This window comes from Belonocnema kinseyi, chromosome 4 (genome assembly GCF_010883055.1).
Source record: "Belonocnema kinseyi isolate 2016_QV_RU_SX_M_011 chromosome 4, B_treatae_v1, whole genome shotgun sequence".
Taxonomy (NCBI): domain Eukaryota; kingdom Metazoa; phylum Arthropoda; class Insecta; order Hymenoptera; family Cynipidae; genus Belonocnema; species Belonocnema kinseyi.
The window spans coordinates 93514034-93532096 of NC_046660.1; the positions used below are offsets into that span (position 1 = coordinate 93514034).

General features: G+C 36.2%; 1 protein-coding gene across 1 annotated transcript; it reads right to left on the reverse strand.

The window, feature by feature from the left end:
- Positions 1–11407: 11407 nt before the first annotated feature.
- LOC117171014 lies at positions 11408–14709 on the reverse strand. Its single transcript, XM_033358060.1, has 5 exons — positions 14550–14709; positions 14026–14385; positions 12695–13066; positions 11722–12593; positions 11408–11617 (listed from the first exon to the last, which is right to left on the reverse strand). The coding sequence occupies exons 1-5, from the start codon at positions 14707–14709 to the stop codon at positions 11408–11410; spliced, it is 1974 nt and encodes a 657-aa protein (XP_033213951.1).
- Between the last annotated feature and the right edge of the window lie 3354 nt (positions 14710–18063).

The window sequence follows — 18063 nt, forward strand, 5'->3', positions numbered from 1 at the left end:
CCTGTACCATTTTTCTCTAGGTATCACATAACTTTTTCAAACGTTTTTTTTTTATAATGAAGGAGCAGAGACACAGAAAATAAAATATTTTTTATCAATAAAAAAATGTCATCTTAAGCTTGGTATTTTTGCGGAAATATTCAATAGTCTTAGAAAGCTATACGTTAGAAACTAGACACCCTCTATGTATTTGTAATATAATACTCTACATGTTTCCATAATCTTTTAAATTTTCATCTTTTTTCTTTTTCTCCAAAGTTAAAGGATCAGGATGCTTTCTTGAGGCTGTCAGCATTAATAGGTTTGTAATAACCAAACGTCGAACTGACAAATCACCGGAGTGAAATCGCTGATTCATTATGTCAGTCTACGAGTTATCAATCTTCTTCATCGCCAAATGGCAATTCGCATTATCCTTTTTCGGGAAAGAAATTTTCTCTATGCGAAGTTTGGTTTTTTTAGTAGAATATTATTTTAATCATGCAACTGTGAATTTTACAACCATATTCATATTCGATTTTTGTTAGCCACAGGAATCCCATTGTCGTCTGGTTACCTGATCATTTAAAAATTAGATGAGACGCATACCTGAGATTTCCGATTTTTCACGTTGCTCCCAGGCTGTTGCCGCAGAAGCCGAAATGTAAAAAAAAAAAAACCAAGGCTTTGTTAGTACACCAGGATGTGGGTCAGTAATCACCGCAATCTCTTACTGCCTCTGTTTTCTCTTTCCTCTTCTACACACCCACATGGATATCACCAACGTCCGTTTGTTTCCACAATTTTCGTTCTCTTTCGTTCACTTCCGCGAATCTTTGGCCACTCCAATGGTTATAACTTCCCCGAAGAACCAACGACCCTGTTTTTAACCAAAATTGCACACACCGGACTGGATTTAAAGTACAGCATGTTACACCTAGCAACAAATATTTTTTCGCAAATTTAATGTCAACGGCTGCGAAAAATTTTTGTAACTTGTTTCTATTTTTCTAGCTAAAAAAAATTGTTTCAGTAAAGCAGGAGTTTAAGTTAATTAAAAAAAAGTACAGTGTTATGTAAATTTTTATCTTGACTCATGAATTTTGTAAATTTTTGTATTCTTATAATTTATGAGGAAGCTATTTAGTTCAAGCGCCCTATGAAAAATGGTGCGTTAATTAAATGAGTTTGGATTCTGGTAGTCGTGTTTAGTTAAAAATTTTAAATTTCAGAAATATCTAAAAAATAACGGTTTATGTGTTAAGATAGCTTAATTGTTTAATTTGAGAAAATTAAAAACAATTCTAAATCGTTGTTTTAAATATGCTATTATTTTTTCAATAATCAAAGAAACAAGTTATAAACTTTTAGAAAATATTCCCCTTGCAACTCTCAAAAATTGTACGAAACTTCGGCCCAAAATAGTTATCAATTTACTTAAGAAGTAATTTGTTATTAAAAAACATGTATTTTTCTGTGAAATTCCACCCCCTTTTCAGCTCGAAAAATTACCAATAACAGGGTCGTTGTTTGATTTACAACAATTGTAATTTTCAATGCTAAATTAGTTACTCCTTACACAGTGAAAAAAGATGTGATCTAAATACTTCATTTAATAAAAAATGGGAAAATAAATGATCAATATTGTAAAAATTGCAATCACATGGAGTTGTTGAATCGCTTCTACCAATTAAATAATAAAAGCGAAGATTGATTTCAATGGTCTTATTGATTAACTTCCCAATTCGAAATCAAAAAAGTCGAAACAGTTGACAGATTTCTTGGCTCAGCGCTTCTACCAAGCAGGGATTGTATTTGCATATTCAAAAATGTACAGATTTTATTGTGAAATAAAAATAGAGATTTCACAGCAATTCGTTGCTTCATAGTCAACATGGTTATCTATTTCTATATTTTAAGTTCAAATTAAATATTAAAATTGTTTTCAACGACCCTATTGTTAGTTGTGGCAATTTTACAACTATTTTTCTTAATTGACCTTGAAAATCTCATTTGCAAATATTTTCGAGGTTATATTCGCGATCCACTCTTTGGAATATGTTAGTTTGCGTGGTTCTGACTGAACGATAATAGAGTTAAACTTGCAAATATTTTGGAGGTTATATTCACAATCAGCTCTTCAAAATACCTTAGTCTGCCTGATTTTAACAGAACGATAATAATAGAGTTAAACTGGAATGTGGTTTCAGGAACGGTTGGCTCGCAGTAGGCATGACTTGCAGTAGTCTTTATCCTAAATCCAGGGAGTCCAAACATAAACATTCAGAGCCGCGTGAATCATTTGCGGCATCGCCAAAATGCTGAAGACAGAAAGAAGTTCAAGTAATGTCGTTAATCCGAGTTTCTTAAATCCAGGTTTCAGTGTATTTATGAACGTGATTTTTTCAGATTTTTTATTTTTTGGGGGAAATATAAAAAAGTTTGGGTCTCATTCGAATCATATTTTACCTTTGGAATTTACAGAATTTATTAATCAAATATTCAAATATGTATTCAATAAAATTTGGTTTGCTATATATGTAAACATAATTTTTAATTGTGACTTATAGAAAAACAATAATAAATTTTTAATTCCTAATTTTATAAAATAATCTCAATAAAATCAAGTAGAAACACCTCAATTTTTAGCTATTCTATTGAACGGATAAGCTTTTGTTTTTGCGTGAAATATACTATAAACTTTAATTTTATATACAAATATTTATGACACCGTGTCGGATGATAGAGATAGTTGATCGTTTAAACAAACTTAGTAAGCAATTTCATACTAATTTGACTATTTTACATGAGAAAAATTTCGTTTTTTCACCAATATTAAATATTAATAATTTTATCATGATTTACCTTGTTGAAAATTTCTTAGATGACATGCATTCTTTATACGACATTTAAATAATTTTAAAATTAAATTCACGATTATCACACTTATTCAGAAAATATTTTATATCTTGTAATGCTTTCCTGGACAAAAATATTTTATATTTTTTCAAACATTTTTTTTAAGCAGCTAAAGATTGTTTTTATTTTTGAAATAAAAGGAAAAATATAACTAATAAACCTAAGATTGCAATATATGATTCTGTACTTGCACCCAGTGTCATGTACTGTAGCAAGACCTGAATCCGTCAAGAAAAGGAGAAGGTTAAAGTTATCGCAGTTGGAATACAATTCCTGTGCAATGTATTCGGTAAAACGCTAATGGACAGAATCAGTAATGTGATGATTCATATAGTGTGGTGTGGACTGTGTAGAGGAAACACTATTTGGCGAGAATGAAAGAAGTTTGTTGAGATGGTTTTTCATGTTGAGAGAATAAAAGAAGAACCACTGACGAAACAAGTATATTTAGGTAAACTAAATGGCAGTATACCCGTACGCGAACTAAGAAAAGAATGATGCGAATGTGTGAATGAGACAGGAATGTGCGACGACAAATAGTTTATAAGAAATTTGTGATGAAGAGTATCAGTTGAGTGAGAGACGCCTGAAAGAAAAAACGTTGGATACTAATGGGCCCGCGCGGAGAGCTTTACGTGGTCACGGAGATGCTCGGTTACTCTGGATTAGGTTCATTATTCAAAACTTTTACTCGGGTGAACCTAGTTATTTTTAGATTGATCTGGAATTCTCATGTTATTTATTTAAATAATGCGTTCGTTCCACAACACTGCTCTAACTCAGGTTGTTGATCAATCTCTCTAGCAATCACCGCAAGTGAAGATACTCACAAAGTCGTCATATGAAGTTTCCCACTTGGGTCCATCAGTATCCAAGGTTTTTTGTTTCAGGCGTCATTCACTCTACTGACATACTTTTTATTAACTATTTGCCGACATACTTTTCTGTCCTGGCATATTTCTCTAGCTTCCTTCACGTCCATGCATTTTTTCATGCAAGCTCTCGTGTTTATGTGGCTTCTTATGTCTCTTCTAACTACGATCTCATTCACACATTTTAACCATTCTTTCCGCGGGTTGCCTCTGGGCACGCTGACATTTATTTACCTTGATACACTAGTATCTTTAGTCGTTCATTTGACATTCTCTCAACATGCCCGAACCATCGAAACCGATTTTTTTCCTATGTGTCAACTAGTGTTTTTTCCACACCACATTATTTGAGAGTAATCTCGTTATTCACTTTGTCCATCAGAGTTTTCCCGCATATTATGCGCAGAAATCTCATGTCAATCGCATTCATTTTACTCTTATCTTTTTCTTGATAGGTCCACGCACAGTTTGCTCCAACAATTATTTCACACTCGAGATCATAATGATTTGTCCATTCGGATCGATTTGATCTTATTTTTTGATTCATTTGTCAGGCTAAACAAAATGGCCACAATTCTTGGCGCTCGTGTCATAACAACATAACCTAAAAATGGTATCTAACTGCACGCAAGTGACAACTACACTTAATAGGTGATATTTTCTAATATCATATTTCGTTATTTTTTAACTTTACAATTACACTGCGCGATGAGAAACCATAACAAGCTTGCATATAAGTTATAGTACTCTAAGAACGTCAGCCATCTTGGTTGGACTTCATACATGATCCCGAATCAAATCATTTAATCTCAAAAGTCGATCATTTACTCCGGCCGATCAAAATGCTCTTGAATTCAGTATCATTTTTGTTCCATATCAAAATGACATTGATTTTGGTATCATTTTGAACACTTTTTTATTGTGTGTTCATTTTGTATGCCCTGTTTAAATTTCCAACTTTAAACAGTTCTATTATTAAAGGAATTTTTAACTCTTTTCGAAATTAATTGTTATAATGCTTTTTTTTCGATTTTATAATGTTTTTAGTCTTTAACACAAAATATCAAGGCATCATTGAAATCAGTACGAACATACTTGTGAGGTAGAATTTTTAGTTATTGTTAATTTTCTAGGTAAGCAATACAAAAAACACATTTTCATAACAATCTCTTAGGAAGTTTATATAAATTTAATTCCGAAGAGATTTTGTGTAACAGTGGAGCTAATTATATCGAAGTTAAACAAAATTTCAGGTTAATTATGGGTTATTCTATAGTTTATTTTTTTGGTAGTTCATAGAATATAAATTTAAATAATTCAAAATCTTGAAAGTCTTATTAGATTTTTGTATCCGAATTTCTTTTTCTTTTTTATACGAACACAAATCTCTATTAACTAAAAGTGTTGCAAGCTGCGTTACTATTTTTGTCCCTTTCATTCTTTCTCTCTTTTCGAAGCTCTCTTTAATATTGCTACACCCATTTCGCTCATTTTGGTTTCACAACCTGTATCACGGAACGTGATCCATCCTTGAACAAAGTATCAGAGACCACTTTATTTTTTGAGACACCCAATTGACGACCACCTGTCGAGCTCGGTGTCGTTCATCGGATAATGACAAAATTCTAAGGAAGCGGCATTTTATAGCAGTTGAATTTAGTGTGAATTTATGATAATATCTTGATCGTCAAAATCCTTCTAACTAAATGAACCAATCTATCACTTTTGTTCACGCTACATATTGCCAATGTTTTTTTGTTGCTTCATTATTAATTTATTTTTTTCAATTTATTTCACACATGTATACCCTTTCCTGGTGTTTGCATATTACATTCCCTCACTTAACCAGTGCACAAGCCTAAATACATAGATAATATCTTACTTAATATTGTAATTACTAGGCTTAAATACTTAAACGTACGGAATAAACATTTGGAAAAAAATATAACAGAATCTCCAGATACATACTATGGGAACTGCCCAGCTCCGTCTTTATACCACCCAAATGCTCTCTAACGATGGATCTTACAGATTTTCCTAATTATTTTGAGCCTCCGTTCTCCAACGAGAGTTTTACAAAGTTTATTTTGGATCTCGATATTACCTTCAGCCAACCAAATTTCTACCTTCAGAATCAAACTTTTATCAATTAATTCCCGCGTCTTGCTGCACGTCCATATGTGCAGTGTGTCTTCATCTTCTGCACTGCAAAGTCTGCGCTTTACATCCTTAAATCCTTTATTCCCTACCTTTCCTACATTCCCACAGCTCATTCTAGACCATTCTTCTTTGTCCTTGTACCCTATTTTTTTATTTGCCCAGTAACTCTCTAGACGTACTTTCTTTTTATATTTTCCGTACCACTTGCAATAAGAAGATTTTTTTATCCTTCCCCAATCTTCTTGTACTTCCTGCTCCCATTTCGTTCTGCAATCTTTTTTTAAATTCTCCCTTATCATCTCTCGCGACACTCCCTCACGAATCCAGTTCAAAATTTCTCCATCTCCTACTTCCCTCATTGACTCTATTAATTTCCCTCCCTATACTGAAGGATTGTTGTTTTGTATTCCTCTTATCTCCTCTTGTAAGCAGACTTTAGGTAATCTTTCAGGTCCCATCTCCATAATTTCTTCCACATATCGGTAAACTCTCTTTCTCGCTTCGATTTATACGCTATTTCGCCCAGTTTCCATTCTGCATATGTATCCTGGAGTGTTCCTATCTAGACTTATAGCCATTTTGATGAAGTTTCCTTGAGCCCTCTCTATTTCTTCCCATCTTCTACACCCCCAAGCTTCAACCCCGTACAGTCCTCCCGATTTTACTAGCACATCCGTTAAGTATAGTCTTCGATTTAGCCCACCTATTCTTGCTCTTTTCATTACTCACCAAGCAGCGTTAGCCGCTTTTTGCATTTTACCTGCCATAATTTTAATATGTTTTCTGTGCGATCCACCCGATGAGAACCAAAAACCCAGATACTTGTATTTATATACGATCTGTACTTCGTCCCCAAATATTTTACATTTCTCGGCAGCTGCTCTTCTGCCCCCTTTCTTGAATACTATAATTTTCGATTTATTTACATTTATTTCTAATTTATTCCTGGCTATACATCCTTCCAAAGATGGCAACATATCTTTTAATCTCTCGGGGAAATCTGAAACAATTGCCAGGTCGTCAGCGAACTTCAAAGCAAAGATTTTTTTTTACCGATTACAGTTCCCCCCTCATTTTTTTGCTCCCAAATTTCATCAATGATGTCTAAGAGAATATTAAATAGAGTAGGGTTCAGTGGGCATCCCTGACTAACCCCTATCGAGATTTCAAAACTTTCCATGACTCCCTGTTCTGTAATTATTTCATTTAGGGTTACTTTATAAATTTCTTTGATCATCTCAAGCATTCTGCCCCTGATTCCTAGCACATGTAGTTTTTTAAATAGTAAATTCCGATCTACAGTGTCAAATGCTTTTTTGAAATCTATAAAAGCCACGTAAAGCTTGCCCCTTTCTGTCATCAGCTTATTTTCAATTAAGGAATTTAACACAAAAATGTGATCCCTCGTTGATCTGTTTTTCCTGAACCCTGTCTGACTATCTGTGTAAAGCACTTGCTTTTCCATCCAATTTATAATTCTTTCGTCCATAATCGATGCTCATATTTTGTACCCCGTATCTAACAACGAAACCCCCTTATAGTTGCCCGTATCTTCCTTATCCCCTCCCTTGAATATTGTTATTATTCCCGCCTTTTCCCAACCTGGTATCATTTTTCCCGTTACCTACAGCCCATTTAGTATTTGATACAATTCTTTTGCCCAGTCCTCTGGTAATCCTTTCACAAACTCAATTGGGACCCCATATTCCTTTGGTGCTTTCCCATCTTTCATCTTTTTTACACTATTACCAAATTCTTCAAAGGTTATATCCTTGTTTAGGTCCTCTACACCTTCTTCCCCACCTTTATCGTCATCCTCATGTATCTCTCCCCCTTACCCTCCCTTCCCGTTTGAGATGTCCTTAACTGCTCCTAATAATCCTTTAAAATGCCTAATTCATCTTTCTTTTTTAACCCTGCTCCCCTTCCTTCTTTTTTTCCTTGGTCTAAAAGTCCCACCGCTTTCCAAAAACATGCCATGTCCCGACACGTTTCTACTCTTCCCCACTTCTCTTTCTGCTTTACCTTCTATTTTTATATAGTTTCTTATACTTGCTTTTTCCCCCTCTATCCCATCCTTTCTTTCTCCCCTTTTTTCAGCAGAAAGCTTCTCAAGCTTTTCCATAATTCTGCCCTTTGTTCCTCACATTCTTTATTGAACCATCCTCCCTTCAATTTATTTACTTTATTTAAACCTGTACCATTTATAATTGAACCTAATTTTTCTGCTGCTTTCCATGTGCAACTCAAAAAGTTTTTCCTTCTGTTCTCCAAGGTTTCGCTCTCTACTTCTTCTTTCTATAGATTACCCATTTCCGTTGCATAGTCTTCTCGCTTTTGACCATCCCACCTTACCCTTTTCTTTGTACTTTTTTATTTTGGACTTCACAGTACTTTTCCTTACTTTTTATATTAATTTCAAGATTGAAGCCTACCGGTAAATAATCAGATTCAATTCTAGTTTCAATCTGTATTGTTTTAATTGGACATACCTCTTCATTTTTTGTTACTATAATATAATCGAGAACCGATCCCCCATCTCCACAGATGTGCGTCCATGTTCCCTCTCTATCTCCTTTTATTCTACCATTCAACACTCTCAAACCTTGTTCTTCACACATTTCTAATAGTTTCTTCCCTTCCGTATTCAATACTTTATCCTCTGATTCTCTATCTCTATACAAAACTTAATCTATTTCCCCTCCCTCACATCCTACATCCCCCGTTTCTTCTCCTATTCTCGCATTCCAATCCCCGATTAGGATTAATTCTTCGCCGTTTGCCTTCCATTCCGAAATGATCATTCCATACTCCCATTTAGATACATTCAACCCTTCACTCAACCCTTTTCGCACACCCACAAGGTGTCCTCCTTTAGCTCTACCTTTTTTCTTATCTCTAGAAGCTGCTTTAAAATTCCATATAAATTTATCGTCTTGTTTACTCAAAGTATCCCGCGCATTGTTTTCTTTCCACCACGTCTCTTGTATTATTATTAGGTCATAATTGCTCCAAAACTGTTCCGTCTATCTTCCTTTCTTCTTCACTCCAGATGTATTCCCAGCCTCTAATTCTCCATCTTATGTAGCCTTTCCAGGCTTCCATGCCTTTTTCACTTCGTTTTGAATCCAGCTCTTGACGTCCTTCTCCCTGTTGGCGAAGTCGTGCTCCACTCTGATGCTCGTGCCCTTCAAACCACTTTTGTTTTTCATTAATTAGTTCTTGGATTCTCAGGAATCCAATCTTGCCAACAAACCTCCTCCAATAAATCTCAGTTCGACTATTCTTATTCCCACTCCCGTCAAATTCTAAATCGTTTGAGTGATTTCCTTTTTCAGCCCCTCTCCCCCTGTTGCCCTAAATCCTCTTAATAGTACCCATTTTTTTCTATTTTTCCTTTCTCTGATTTCTGTCTCTAGCTCTCCTATGCCCAACCAGCCAGGGTGCTTAAGAACCCTTTCTCTTTCCTGATTCTCCTGGTTCTTAATCCAATAGGTTTGTTTATGTTGGTTTTCATTCTCGTCTCTCCAATCAGTTTCATTCGTTCCCTCCTCTCCTACAATATTTACACTATTTGCCTTTATCAGGCTTTCGTCTCTGCCCCAGTTCTCAAGCTCCTGTACCTTCTGCTCTAACTAATTAATTTTTTTGTGCAGACTATTTTTCTCTTGACACGATTTTGCTTCACGAAAGCTGCTGCTTTCTCATTCGTTCTCCTCTCATGCTCATTCCCACCCGCTGACTGTCCAACTTCCTAAGAAATTCCCTTAGACACCTTTCACCCTTTTCCAAAATGTCCTTCTGTGTCCCTGAATTCAATTTATCTAACTCATCCCTTTTTTGTCACTTACCAGTTCTTTATTGTCTGTCAAATTGTCTTGGGTTGTCCTTCTCATTTTGTTCTGCCTTCGTTCGTTATCCTTTGACCTCTCTGGCGATCTGATCGTTCTACGACTTCTTCCGAATGCCCCTTCGTTTCCTCCCACCACAAATGACGCTGCCTTACTTTTTACATTTTTGAGTATAAAATTCTCCATACTGCTTACACTCTTAGCATTAGCTGCACTAAGTCTTTCAGATTTGGATTTTCTCCCACGTTTCTTTCTTTTGGTTTATTTCCTTGAGTCCCAGTCGCGGCTGCTTGATCAGATGGTGATATTCCGTCCTCCGATTTCAGTGGTGTCTCTTTATTCATTGGTCTTTCCGCTATGTCCGCTGGCTCCCCCTCGGTGTAGCCTGGAGAACTAATCTCGGCCGCTTTCATAGCGTAGTCTGACATAAACTCTTCTGAAAACCCTAACTTTTTAATCAAATTTCCCTACTTTCACTTATGCAAAACTTTTGATAACACTCTCCGGATTCACTCACTTATTTAACTATTGAATAAACAAGTTTTTACTCCCGGCTCCGCACTTCCTTCGGTTTCTCGGACAAATTTTCGCACAATGAAACCCAATGCGTGTTTACCGTTCGCACGCCAATAGGAAGCCCTTGTTGCTTCTTTATCTTATGTCCGTTTAGTATAATTTTTAATTATCTATCTGAGATAAATACTGTAAGCGTACTTCTATTTTTTACAAAAAATAAATTGTCTTATAAATTGTTGTAACACTTATCCGATTCTTACTTTTCCGTGTGGAATCAGTATGATCCATAAAAAATGTCGGTAAAGTAGGTGTTTAGTTATGTAGAATGTTTTTTTATAAATGTTTAAATTAGAGTTTGCCGGATTCCTGCAAAGTCAATGAAAATTCAGCATTCTCAGCCACTATCGATTTATTAATACAAATTTTCAGTCCGGCAGACTAAGACCTCCTTTATCATACTCCAATTTCACTCCATGACGAAAGACACTAATGTTTTTAACAATTTTTTCAGATCCTCCTTAAAAAATTGTTAAAAACTTTAGTGTCTTTTGTCATGGAGTGAAATTCGAATATGATAAAGGAGCTCTTAGCCTGCCAAACGTGCAAAATTTAACATATACGCTTGAGGTTATCGATCAAAGGATAATCGCTACCAGGCTAAATTACTTCGCAATCTTCAAGATCACGCTCTCTCTCTCTCTCATCATGTTTTGAGTGCTCTCTTTCTCTCATGAAGTCTTCTTAGGATCTATCAACCGTAATGTTCTTCCATGCACGTGAGGAAATAACAAGTTCACCAACTGACGATAAACTCACAGTGCAAAATTTCTTGAATTATAAGTTGCGAAGCTTTTCGTAAACATACAGGTTACCTCGAGTGTAATAACAGCTCGACAAACTTTAAAATTTAATTTTTATCTAATAGCAAAATAATTTCCGCCCGCCGTGTAAGCTAGTGAAATGTGGAACTAAATAATTTTCTATGTCTTAGCCGCCCGCCACGATGCATTAGTACATTAGTGGTGCGAATAAATTAACAAAAAGAAGAATTAAGATTTCCTTGAATATATCTTAAGATTAAACTGTATATTTCGCTTTCTTCTTTCGATTTTACAGGTAAGAGGCCGATATGAGTAATCGGTCGATCATATTCAGAACGTGCAGTTTTACTCTAACTGATCGTATTAAATCGTCCTTTTCCTTGTAACATTCAGTAATTCTACCCAAAAACCAATGACATGGTGGTAGCGAATCATGTTTGATAAGAACAATATCACCGATCATGAGGTTTAGAGTTTTATTGAACCACTTGTAGCGTTTCTGCAATGATTGTATGTAATCAATACCCCATTTCTCCAGTAAATTTCAGAAGTTTGTTGTACTCATTGCTAAAGTGTCAATTGATTCTCTACAATAAATTCTACGGATGGTTCGGGAATACTGGTCAAAGGAGCCCCAATTAAAAAATGTCCGGGTGTGAGATAAGCGAAGTCTTCTGGATCATTGGAAAGTGGAACAATAGGGCGAAAATTTAGGTACATTCCAATTCGCGTTTGGAGAGTAGAAAACTCTTTGTAAGTTAGAGTGTGAGCGCCAACAATTCGCTTTAGATGTTGTTTGAAACTTTTAAAATTAGCTTTCCATAAACCTCCGAAGTGAGGTGCAGATGGAGGTATGAAATGCCAAGAGGTACCTTCGCTAGCGAATTCATTATGCAAATTACTATCAAGCCTAAGTTTCAAAATGAAACTTCTTAATTCTTTATCAGCACCGTGAAATGTTGTGCCATTGTCACTATACAAGTGAGCAGGTCTTCCTCGCCTAGAAGAGACTCGCTGGAAGGCGGCAAGAAAGGTAGCAGACGTACAGTTAGACACGAGCTCTAAATGTACGGCACGCGCACAGCATGAAACAAAATGTGCTACGTAAGTTTTATAACTTTTGTTATCACGTCCATGAGTAAAGCGTACATGAAAAGGGCCTGTATAATCTGCACCTGTATGCGTGAAGGGGCGATTAGGAGTTACTCTAAAATGAGGTAAGTTCTCCATTAGTTGCTGGGAAAGAGTTGCTCTTTCTCGCGCACATTCGAAGCAATCCTTGATTAAGCCTTTGACTAGAGGACACGCTCTTAAGATCCAGAAACTCTGCCTAAGCGTATTCAAGGTCAATTGTAGACCACCGTGTAGAGATCTAATGTGAGCACGTACGGCTAACATTTTACTCAGGTGATGCTGTGGTAAAATTATGGGATGCTTCTCGTCAAAGCTGATAGGAGCATGCTGTAACCGTTCTCCTAATCGTGTGAGGCCAATAAAATCCAAAAATGTATTCAAGTTTTTCAGAGGTAAATTTTGTGCAATTCCCTCGCTTTGGCTTTTTGGATTTCAAGCGTACTGAGCGAAGGAGTCAAACTTTGAGGTTTAGACTTTGGGCATTTAGAGTGTTTGAAAGCAAACGCATCAACAAACCTCTTGCAATAAGCAGTTACTCGGAGCAACTTACTCCAGGAGGAAAATTGGAACATTAAATCGAATGGACTTTTGATTTCACTCAATACGTGATGGCACTCTTGAACTCGTGGTTCTAAGTCAGATGGTTTCGGAGAATTGAAGCGATGATCTGGCCATTTTGTTGAGTGCAATTTTAAACACGGTGGGCCCTGCCACCATAAAGGATAACTCATAATCTTTTCCGGCGAGAGTCCCCTCGTAGCATAGTCCGCTGGATTGTCCTTGGTAGAGATATATCGCCATTTGGCATGAGGGACTATATCGTGAATTTGCGAAATTATTAGCTACAAAAACTGGTCAATTTGAAGGATGCTTACCGAGCCAAGCCAAAACAGTCACTGAATCAGTGTGACAAAAAGGGGGGCATTTTCAAGCAACATTGTATCCATGAGGAATTTGAGTACCTTAGCATGCAAGGCTGCTCCGCATAATTTGAAACGTGGAATTAACAAGTATTTAACCTAGCGGCTGAAGCGTGGCTGCACTCAGTACGGCAAGTCCAGTATTTTCAAATTAGGAGGCGGGAAAGTGGATGAAATGTCGGGGCGCGCACTAGTAATCATTGTTGACGATATACCCGCTAGGCTCGCATAATCGGAACCTCCCAAAATATTTTTCAGCAGTCGAAAAGTAGCCGCGAATGTGACTAGCCGAACGTTGTGAGGCACGAGCTCGGTGCTGTGTCGATTCTCCCCACCTGCAGCCGACCATGTAAGTACGATCTACACTATTTTTACTCTTTTTTATTCTCTTTCTTGAATTCAGTTTACCTCTTTTTCTGTAGAATATTTATTTTCAGTTCCTTTTTTTCTAATCAAGCCAATTACTCGTACTGTGAAAAGTTCAATTATTATATTTTCTATACTATATTTTGTGCTGAAAATTTGCAAATATATTGTGATATTGAACTGCTTGATGGTTTTCACTTAAATAATGACTTCCCAATACAAGAAAACACATCTTTTGTAAGAAAATTCTGAATTTTCGATCGGCCGCATAGAGTGCGGTACGCGCCCGCTCGTGTGAGTCTCAAATGCGCGCCCGCCAGTAGGTTAAGAGGAGCAACTTTAGATTTAGCCATTAATAAGCTAATGTGAGCATTATTTAAATCTTCAATGAAAATTCGAAGATAAACAGAAGCGAAGTAAGCTTTAGAAGAAGCATCCGCAAATCCGTGAAGCTCATAATTTAAATTTTCTTGCAGTTGACCAGTACATCTAGGAACTTTCAAAGATTCTAGTTTCTCCAAAATATTGTGATAATCAGACCAGTGAATCTGAAGGTCGTTAGGCAACTTCTCTACCCAATCAAGCTTCCGTAGCCAAAGCTCCTGCATCAATAACTTAGCCACTAACATTACTGGATTTAACCAACCCATCGTATCATATAATTTAGCTATGAAAGAAAGAACGATCCACTTAGTTGAAGTCTCCACTGAAGGAGGAGTTACCTTAAAATGAAACGAGTCAGATTCAGGATCCCAAAATAACCCCAAAACTTTCAGCTGAGCATCTTCAGCTAACGGAAACTCTATAGCCCTTTCATGCTTTCTAGAAGGACAATCTTCTGATAATTCTGAATCATTAGACGCCAATTTTCGCAAATGAAAACCACCGGCTTTTTACAATTGGAATACTTGCTGTCGCTTCTCCTTGGTTGTACTTTAGTATCAACACCAAACAAAATATCATCGACGTAGATATTCCTTTCCACGATACTTTTAGATAAATGAAACTTACTGCATTCATCATGAGTTAATTGCTTAATTACCTTATTGGGCAAATAAGGAGCACAGGCAGTGCCATAAGTGAGAGTCAAAAGTCGATAGGCCACCACATTGTTATCAGGTGAGCACCATAAAATTCTTTGATAATTGCAGTCTCGAGCATGTACCAACATTTTTCTAAACATTTTTTCTATGTTAGCCATGTAAGCAAAATGAGGCAATCTCCAGTTCAATATAATAGACACTAAATCGTTTAGAATCTTTGGACCAATATGCAAGCATTAATTGAAGGAAGTATTGTTAGAAGTCAAACTTGGTGCATTAAATAGAACTCTTAGTTTAGTAGTAGAACTACTTTCTCTCAAAACCGGGTGGTATGGTAAATACACAATCTGAATAGAATTATCTAGCTCTTCTACTCTCACAAGTTCCATATGTCCTAGTTTCTCATATTCAGACAAAGAAGCTGAATAATCTTGGAACAATTTAGAATTTTTAGTCAATCGTCGCAGAAGCCTATCCAATACTATTTTTGCTCTAGAGAAAGAGGCACCGATTTTTATTGGGGGCTAATTCTTGAATGGTAATCGTATTAAGTACAGTCCATCGTTTGTGCATTAGCGCGTCATGAAGAAATGTTCCTCGCAAAACTTTTCTTCTTCAGTCAGGGGGTCTCTATTAGGGAGTTCTTCCAATTCCCAAAACTTAGTCAAGTCTGCATGCAAGATTTCAGAAGTTATACTCTGATGTATTGTAAGTGGAATGTTTGTCTCTATTTTATTTTCCATAACTGGGCCCGACAATATCCAATAAAAAATGAAGATTGAGCTGTAAGAGTGCCTAACACATCCTGTTGTAGGCCAGCTATTAAGCACGAGCCATATTTATCAGCAACTAAAATTAAATCTATTTGTTTCAATCAGTTTCATGTTCCGGATCATGTCTTTCAGGTGACGTATAAGAGGTGAGATGGAGTAATACTAAGGCTTGAATAAGGACTTTAGAACAGTTTTTCTCGGTAGAAAGCAAATTTAACCGAGCTAATTTTCTTGAAGAGCCAACATTAACTCCATCAACCCCCTAAACTATTGCTTTAACCTTCTCAAAACTAGGATTCAACATTTTTATCACTCTTTCTGAAGTGAAGCAACATTCCGAGCCTTGATCCAATAAAACCCTAAATTTATTAGTTTTCCCGTTATCAGCTCTCAAGGTAATTACTGCTGTTGCTAGTAATATTGAACGCGATAGATTTAGGTGATTATTTTAGAAATGGAATGAAAGATCATTTTCTGAGTTGTTATTAAGTGAGACATGATTTCTTCTCGTCATCTGAGCTACATTACCAGTATCATTATCTGGTGAAGTAGAAGAACTCGGAACTGGCAATTGAGAATATAGAGACGTAGTGTCAGCTGATAGCGATGTGATAGATTCGAAATTATTGACATGCAACAAGTGTTATGTTTCCTACCGCATTTACTACATGTCAGTTTGCTTCTACAGTTAAAAGGCCTATGACCAGGCGTAAAACAATTATAACAACCGTGATGGCGAGTAACAACTTCCTTACGTCCTTCAACTGACAATGTTTTAAATTGAGAAGATTGAAACAATGGATGGTTTTCCTTACATAAAAGGCATCTGAAGGTGGAAGATGCATTATGAACTGGTACCCTGATTGTTTAGCATTTTTATTCTTGTCTTGTGAGATCATTTTAGTATTAATATTCGAAGCATGTATCGCTTCTACAACGTGAATACGTTTTTCTACAAAGGTATCGAGTTCTATGTAAGTAGGATAATCCGATTCGGAACCAATTTGCATCTCCCACTCCTTTAACGATTGAGTATCTAGTTTTTTAGTAGTAAAAGACTAATTAATCACTCCAATTACACAGCCACACATAAAAAGTGTGCGGATCTGGTAACAAGACACACGTATTCCTATGGATTTTTGGGCGCTGAATTCAAATTCGGTATCAAAAATCACCCATCACGTCATGGTTGAGCCATAACCTCAAAAAATGACGAAAAATCATGCACTGAGGCAAATAAATTTCAAAATAATGCCAGTGATGCAAATTTTCATTTCAAAAACATGTCGACAACTTTGAAGGATCAAACCTTGCCTGATATCAACTTATTTAACATAACTTTACCCAACAGAACCTGAGGTTACCTAACCTGAATTAACAGAAATTTATTGAACTACATGTATAGCTCTGGAAGCATATTTTCCCAGTATCAAATGTGTGCTACATCGAATGGGTCAACTCGAGTCTAACCTAGAAATAAATCTAAGCTAGCCTAACCTAACCTCACGAAACACAATTAAACTGATTGTGTTGTCCCGTTGTGTTTGCGGTACTGTTTGATTCAGCTTGGGCTTAACCTGCAAAGAGGTCAAACCTATCCTAACCTAAAAAAACCAGACCTAACCTAACCTAGCCGAATGAAATTCAACCACACGTGTAGCTATGTAAGCGTACGGTTCTCAGTCTTAAATGTGTGCTATATTTAATAGGTTAACTGGATCTTAACCTACAAATGAATCTGACTTAACAGAACCTAACGAAATTTTGCTTAACGTAACACAATTTAACTTAAGTGTTCCCGTTGTAACACAATAGAATTTATTTCATCGTACTACAGGTGGTTAAAACTTTAGATGCACATTACTCATTTGAAGAAACTTAGAACTACAAGTAGAATTGACCCCATTTCAATTAACTTGTCAATGTTTGTATCAATTAAAATGTAAACCTGTAACTTAAACTTGCAAATGAATAAGAGTTTTATTCAAAAATTTCTTCTCTCTGATTTTCTTAAACTTAAGGGATATATTTATGCTATCTTTCGTGTTTACATTTTATCTTACTTTTTATCGTAATTAAATTGATTTATAGACCTACTTCAGTCTATTTTCTGCCTGCTATAACGTGTCCTTTTTTCTTCGAAGGAACGATGCAAAGGGTTACGCTTACGTTTAAGACTTACATTCGTTTACCTTTTCAACATCCAGCAAAAATCAGCCATCATGACCTCGTCCCATCTACCCTGAAATCGTTGTTCCATCACTTTTATGTCTTGATGAAAACGTTCCCCTTGTTCTTTGTTGAAATTACTAACATTTTCTGGAAACGTATCCAGATGGGAATCTAGAAAGTGAAGTTTTAAATTCATCAAGCAGCCTAACTTTTTGAAGTTTCTTATCATTTTCGCAACAATATTCTCGTAGTCTAGACTTTTTTTGTTACCGAGGAAATTTTCGTTCACTGCTTTAAAACTTTTCCAAGCGTCCATTTCAATTTTCGTCATGTGGCTCACAAAGTTAGTATCTCTTGTCAATATTCGAATCTGTGGTCCATCAAAGACTCCCTCTTTCAATTTATCATCTGAAACATTAGGGAATTTAAGGGATGTATACTTATAGCATTGTCTATCTTTGTCTAACGCCTTGACAAATTGCTTCATGAGCCCAAGCTTTATGTGGAGGGGTGGTAGTAAAATTTTTTCTGGATCAA